General features: G+C 40.4%; 1 protein-coding gene across 1 annotated transcript; it reads right to left on the reverse strand.

The window, feature by feature from the left end:
• On the reverse strand, positions 1-7,649 carry ankrd40 (ankyrin repeat domain 40). Its single transcript, XM_062438930.1, has 5 exons — positions 7,089-7,649; positions 5,712-5,860; positions 4,829-5,473; positions 4,035-4,216; positions 1-3,199 (listed from the first exon to the last, which is right to left on the reverse strand). The coding sequence occupies exons 1-5, from the start codon at positions 7,220-7,222 to the stop codon at positions 3,056-3,058; spliced, it is 1,254 nt and encodes a 417-aa protein (XP_062294914.1). The 5' UTR covers positions 7,223-7,649; the 3' UTR covers positions 1-3,055.

The raw sequence follows: 7,649 nt of genomic DNA on the forward strand, positions 1-7,649 counted from the left end.
ATTAGATTCAATGTGCAGGTTGTACCTTGTCCAATAAAAAGTGAATGTAAATTGCCTGCTGCTACACTTTAAACATTTTTTGTAGTGTTCAATAATGAAAATGACAATGTAACAATGGCTGAGAAAAACACATTTTGAAGCATATTGTATCACACAAATGAGGCATGAGATTCATAACTGATCATGTAGATGATTCGGATGTCAGTTAGTCCCTAAAATCACTGTGCTTAAAATATTTTCAGAAGGTGCATCTTTGATCACAGGAAAGACCAAGCATTCAGACACTGGTGGATTTTAATATAAAGACATAACTGTCCAGTGTCTAAACAACACGTTTAGAGGGACTCCTTTTATCAAAAAAGGCGCCCTCCTACTATGACTTTAAGTGGCGTGCACTCTGGTACAATGGTATGTGACTCTTCTGCTCCCTCTAGTGGATTTCCACTGAAAGAAAAGTTTCAATCAATTGAAGAGTTACCTCCAAACATGCACTCACAAAAAGATGACCTGAACTACAGTCAGTCAAAATTACTTCAGTTAGTGAGATGTAAATAAATGCTTATATGACACAAAGCCAGTTTGAGAGAAGAAGAGGGAAGAGATGAAGTAATTCATCATGCTTTATCAAAGAACAGATACAGGTCTCCAGAGCGAAAAAAAACAAACAAAAACCCACAACCGTAACAGTGCCTAAGATTATTTCTACAAGTACACAGGACGTACTGTATATAAAAATATCACTCTGAATGCATAGGTTAAGTCAAACTGTAATCTGCTTTTTCTAGAACAATAAGCAATCCCACAAATACAATGTTAGTCAACTCCTTTCCACAGAATCAAACAAGACCCTGTAATAAACCCATTTTGAACATGCTGCTCTCACTCAACCGGAGCAGAAAACAGCCAGAGGGGGTGTTTTCTCCCACTCTGTCCAACTCTCTAAACCACACTTCTGCCTTAAAACATGTGGCACAACTTCACTTTATAAAGCATTTAACATGGCTGGGAACATAAAATAAGCGCTCTCGGTAGTCCTTCCTTCTCACAGCAAACTTTCTCGCAACACATTCTTTATCCCACATTGCACTTGGCTTCAACAATCAGCGCTTTTCATCCCATTGTTGAACACTTTTTTTTGACACAAACACAACAGGCCTAGCTGGTTAAAAAAACTATACAAATTAATAAAAATATATCATAAAACATACAAATACAGTAAGAGCTTCAGGTATACATTTGAACAGTAAACAGTTACCACTGGGTAAGAAAACTTTTTGATTGTAGCACGTGTAGTTTTTGCCTACTGCACTGCTTAAATTAAATGAGACCCAGCATTGAGGAATAAAGGAACATGATGTGTTGATGAAAGCAGCATAAATGTTACCATCCGACACAAAAGGGCTGTGGCTCTTGACCTTAAATAAATTCTCAGTATATAAGAATGATATTTTTTTTTATATAGCGTCATCATGTCAGTGCAGTCTTAAGTCAGACAGCAATACCTCTGATTCAGCTACCAAATACAACAAATCTAACTATTAGCACTAGACAGGCATTGACAACCAAAGTGATTCCAAAGAAATCAAATCACCATGTAGTTAATCATGTCAGGAATGATTATTCGGAATAGTACTGAAGGATAAAGGGAAGTACTCAATTTATAAAGTGTCATAAACAGATGATCATATCCTTTTTTTCTTTCCTCTTCACTTGGGGGAAAAACCTTTAATAAAGCTGCATTCCTTTCTGAAGCAGTTTATTCTGTAGTTAGTATCTTTGCTGGCTAGATTAGTTTTTGGTTTAGACTCTAATCACAGTTAAACAAAATGACAGCAACTGAAAAGATTCAACTGAAGGCGCAACTTATACGATAAATTAGATGAAAGCCTCATACACAGCCTTTTACCCGGACTCAAGCCTTGCTACTCTAAAGCACAATGCATGGTCTCGCTTCATTAGTAAGAATCAATATAACTCAAATAATAAAAAATAAATACTTTAAAATTGACCGTTATGCTGACTGAACACATCATGTTATTATATAGAAAAAAAAACACCAAAAAAATGAGTCCTGTTTCAAGTTGCTGCACATTTATCTTAGAAATGACATTTTTGTCTTACAAGAAAAGACAGAAATATTAAAACAAAACTATTTATTCCTTTTCCACAGTGTACAACTGAGCAATTCAAATATGTAGGTAAACCATTAGACCTACTCAAATGTGTCCATCCTCATGTGGATATATATTAAAGCGTGTTTGTGTGTGCTGTCAGCAAATAAAAGTACTATTAGTCCAAAAATACCCACATCTCAATTGGAATGAGATTACCTCCCCCTTAACCAGCAGGCCAGAAATGGATGCCCTCTGCAGGAAAGACACTAAGGTTTATGCATACAGCATGTATGAAAGTGTGTACGCCAGCTAGAATATCTGATAACACTTTATTGGTCAGTTTGCTAAAAATATAAGTTGCTGTGTGCAAGTTTGCTGTGCTGCAACTTGTCCTAACCTGTGGACTAACGATGAACTTATCAGTAAGAGTTATGTAAATCCTTCCTGTTGTCCTCTGCTCTCGGTCGTATCAGACAATTTCTGTCTGAGATCAGAGTCCATAGCTAGTATAGGGATGTGTCCATATAAGGCTATTGCAGAAACCCATTCATGTCCAGTCCATAAAGGAAGACAAGCCAATGCCCCCCTCTGTTGTCCCACTGGAGCCTTGGCACAAAGTGCAGTGGGAGGAGAGAAAGAAAAAGAGAGAAGAGAGAGGAGAGAGGGGCCCAAATACGTTCTCACATAATCGAGGACACCATGCATCAGTAATCGCTTAGAACTGGTCGGGTACACTAAAGCGGCAGGAGGGCTCAGAGGAGGACAGGAGGAGGACAATAGCTACAGAACTTGAAAAAACAAATCCCGGTTAGGAAATTGGCCAAACACCAAAGCCGAACAAAGCTGTAACAAGGGACCTGGGCAGGCAACTATTTAGGGTTGCTTGAGGGTAGCTACAGAAGCCCATCATAAGCAGGGAAACCTCAGGCTCTGCAGCAGCTCTAGTAGGTGAGGCGGGAGGCCTTCATGTTGTAGCAGGGTCTGTCTGTTAGGCCTCCCGTCCCAGAGAAAAGAGACAGGCCCTCTGCTTTCTCTAACACAACCTCCAGCTCCTGAAAGTCCTGCAGCCGAGCCACATCCTTGTCCTGGACAGAAAAATGGAAATCATCATGAAATCAGCGACAGATTCAACCACTGATCATTCATTTCGTTTTATTACAAGTACACATGATGGAACAACATAGTGTATTTAAAGTCATAGCAAATAACAGTGATGGGCATTATGAACGTATTTCCTAACATTTTGCAGCCTAATTGAATAAATAAAAATAAACCAAATAGTTTGTTTCCCAGAATTTTTTCTATCCTATCATGAACTAAACTGTCATTATTTGTCAGAGGCGGTCGGTAATGACTTAAATACAGTGTACACAAGGAGTTGGGAAAGTTTCAGTGGGAAGGTAAAGTGAGTCACAAACAACCTAATTAGAGAGTTAGGACAGTGTCACTTTTCATTATGCATGCATGAGTCAGACAGAGAGGGAGGCAGAGACTGTTAGACTGTAGGGAAGAGTAGTTATAGAAAAAAGCTTTATATATATATATATATATATATATATATATATATATATATATATATATATATATACATACAGTATATACACACATACATACATACATATATACACATACATTTATGACATGTGGGACAGGCAGTATTTTCACACCAGGCTAAGACTCTATAACTCGTGCTATTCTCCACTTGTCTTGAGTATGCAGTCATCATCAAACCATAGACACACATTGCAGGGGAGCAGCCATCTCTTCCTTCAGTGTTCAAAAACATCTTTTCCATCTGGTATTTCAAGTGACATTGTCTTTAATGATTTTGGGGTTTTTTTTGTCTTTTTTTAGGCACACAGCACCAGACAGCAACACAAACGTGTGTACAGCACATGGGTTTTATCTCTCATACTGTACCTTTCTCAACATGGTGTTTGGCAGTTTACGGATCTTCTCCACATGCTCAGCGCCGATGTCCAACTCACGGCAACACACCCTCAGAAGGGAACGATAGGTGAGCTCCTGACGGTCCAGCTCCACCTCAATGAAGTCATTCTCCCGAGCGTTGGGGTTCTGGATACGCACCTTCAATACCAGCTCTAGAGAGAATGATCAGAGTGACACCTCCATATTAACAACGATATTGTGCTTTTTGAGAAAAATGATCGAATAGCCCATGGTGAGGGTGAGTGAATTAATCATGCCTGTTTCCTGCTTATAAAAGATGTGTCTTACATGTATGATGAGAGAGCCTCATCATTGATTACATTTGTTTCACTTCCTTCTTGCACATGCTAAATAAAAACATACTTTGGGTTACAGTGTGTGACAGCAGCTTTACCCCCTGTTTAAGGGTATGGACTCAAGCAAGTGTGTTTAGCCTGTCACTGTGACTTTCTTGAGTCTCTGCTGGTTCAAAGTTCCAGCATCTAACTTGATATGTTTACCATTTCTGTTTGTGTACAGATAAAACAAACAAGATGCAATGTTTTAATTAGCAAAAATGTAAGTAGTCGTTTACCTTTTACCATGCTTCTGAAGGTTATGCTAAATTAAGCAAATAATCTCCTGGCTATAGCTTTTTATAACAAACAAATGAGAGAGGTATTGATCTAACAAAAATATTTTCCAAAAATATCTGTCTCCGGTGTTTGAGTCAGTATGTGTGAGTGGAGGGTTAGACATAATAAAACACACAATTTCTCTCTCACCTTGTACATTGACAGGGAAGGTGCTGGTGAAAAAGAAAGGCTGGAAAGCTGGTAAAGGCCCGCCAGTCTGTCCGTAGCCCAGCTGCTGTGGGATAGACTGCTGCCTGCTCATAGTTGGGTTAGCGCTGGCCACGGGGGCCTGAACCTGACTCCCACTGCAGCTGGCTAAACTCGGGCTGGGTGAGGCCAATGGAGGCGAGCACATGGTACCATTGTGTGACACTGTGTGTGGGTAGTCTGCATGGTTGACGAGGTGAGGCTCAACTGACAGGTCCATGGGCACTGTGCAGTTAACAACAGTGTGATTGTGGGACGAGGCCGGGCTAGGTGACACACCATTTTGTTCAGTCACAGGAATGAACTCCCCAGCCTGGGTTTGGCTGTGAGTGATGGGATTTGGGGTAGGAGTGGGGCTGTCAGAGACCAGGCTCTGTGATTTCTGAGGCGCATGGGTTGGAGAAAGGGAGTCTGGGTCGCTGTTTGTGTCCTCTTCATGCTCTCCAGAACCGTTCTGTGTAAGGTGCTGGGCCAGGATGAGCTCTGACTTGTTATCCAACTTGGAGTACATGAAAGGCGGGTTAGACAAGTAGTTAGGGATAATTGGCAACTCAGGCTCCTTGACTTCAGGCACTTCCTCCACTTCGACTGTGGAAATAATGTGCAAAAGAAAATAGTCACTTCTCACAAAAAATAAAAAGCTCAACACAATAATCCTGACAGCTTTTGTCAATGTGAAACCCATAAACATTAACACCCAAAGCTGCAACCTGTACATTACATGTTAATCTATCTCATGCACAGTATACATAACTGAAATATTAAATCAAAATAAATGGTGTGACAGGAAACGGGGGAAAAGGGTAGTGAGAAATGTGCTGTTTACCTCCTAACAGTCGTTTGATCTCTGGTTTGGATGTGAGTTGTGAGGCCATCTCATCCTTAGCTGTCAGGATTTCTTTGTCCGCTCCACAACTAAGTAAGTAGGACACTATGTGCTTATGGTTCCTCTTGCACGCCCAGTGCAGGCATGTCCTGGTGAAATTATAGAGAATTCATTTGAATGAACCAAGAAAATGCAACAAAGGTTGATAGAATGATGAGTCAATCGCTATGGACTGATAACCTGTAACCTAATTTTGTTATCTTATCAACAGTAGTCTTTCTTTTACATATGTAAAGCACAACCTGTCATTACACAACTTGCATACTCATAAGTTGGAAAGGCACACCACATGAACAATTATAATAGAAAATAGAATATTGTTTAGACTTAATGCTTTCATTGAATCATGTTAAAAGGACAGGTTCACAATTGAACAAGTCTGTCTTAAAACAACAGCCAGGTGCCCATATGACCACTGAAAGAGTTTATTTTTACTGTAATCATATCTCCTGTTCATACTAGCTATTAAAAGGTCCTCTTTAAATGTGCGTTCAATTTAAGTGATGGGGGGCAAAATCCACAGTGTGTCCACACAGTCATTTTGTGCAAAAATGCATTTAAAAGCTTATATGAGGCTTAAGCAGTCTCAGTTAGTCATATCAAGTGGATATCTCAGTCTTTTTAGCATAAAATTTCCTTGGACAGTGTTTCTCTGTTTCGCTGTTGAGGAAGTATAATAACAAAGAAGGACTTTAGCACTATAAACACTGTAATGTTGAAAGATACCAACTTTATTTTACTTATTTGGATGGTGCATATTAACTTCAGGTCAACTTTTAATACATTTTTGCAAAGAAGGATTTCGTCCCCCATCACTTCCATTGCCAATGCATTATGGAGGGATCTTCTAGTTGCCGTTATGAACAGGAGGAATGATTGCGGCAAGAAAGATCTGTTTCTGTGCTCCGTATTGACTACTGTTTTAAGAAAGACTTGCGTACCCGTCCTTTGAGTTATTTCACATTAGTAGACATTTATATATCAACAATCTGTGGCAGTGAGAGCAGGCTTGTCAAGTCAATGTCAGGACTGGAACAGCCATGTGCCAATTCACATTTACTTTCCTCCACAGCCACAGGTCCTTCTGCTATTTATCATGTATGCACACTGTATTTCAAATCATTAGCCAACAAGGGATTTGTTTGCCGATTGGTTAAGCAAGAGAAAAAAAGAAGTGGCAGCTCTGGCTAATAGGATAATCCCTTTAACATCGCATTTGCCTCCACTACGCTGTCATTATCAGTACGTTTTTTCAATGCAGCCGTATGGCAAATTAACACACCATTGAAGAGCATAATTACACGTCCGTATACTTACCATCCGTTTATTTCGTTTTGTGAATTGACATTTACTCCGCTCTCCACCAATATCCGCACTTCGTCAATGTCCCCGATGGCAGACGCCTCTCTCAGTCGCTCCTGTAATTCTTTATCCAACGAAGTGGTGGACATTTTGGTGCAGACAACTAGTGCTGAGAGATCATAGGATGTAAAAAGCCTCTCGGATTAGGCTGTCAATAATAATAGCCAGGTGGCTTTCCTACCGACGTCCGCTAAAAATAAACCTGCCAGCTAACATTAGCTGCCCGGCTAATCTTAACCTACTGGCTAACTTCACGAGGTGCTAGCGGAGTCTTTGGTGTTACTGGCAGCAAATCGCTCCGGTTAATGCAAACTCGTGTTGGTATTCAGAGTCTTTGGCGTTTATACAGCAGGTTAGTCGCCATTTATTCCAGCACTCAGTGTAGTCATTCAGTCTGTCAGAGGTCCGTCAGAGGGCTGCCATAGACACCACCGCCTCATCGGGGGGCAACTTTAGATGTTACAACGGTGGGCACAACATGTTAGTTCCCCCCTGAACAGTCGGTTATTCCACACG

This window comes from Scomber scombrus, chromosome 18 (genome assembly GCF_963691925.1).
Source record: "Scomber scombrus chromosome 18, fScoSco1.1, whole genome shotgun sequence".
Classification (NCBI taxonomy): Eukaryota; Metazoa; Chordata; class Actinopteri; order Scombriformes; family Scombridae; genus Scomber; species Scomber scombrus.

Bases quoted from the DNA above. Each gene is read 5' to 3' on its own strand.
- ankrd40 (XM_062438930.1), bottom strand. From the start codon at position 7,222: ATGTCCACCACTTCGTTGGATAAAGAATTACAGGAGCGACTGAGAGAG. The intron at 5,861-7,088 runs GTAAGTATACGG...TAATTTCACCAG, and splicing joins CAAAACGAAATAAACGGATG to GACATGCCTGCACTGGGCGT. The intron at 4,217-4,828 runs GTGAGAGAGAAA...CATTCTCTCTAG, and splicing joins CTTCCCTGTCAATGTACAAG to AGCTGGTATTGAAGGTGCGT.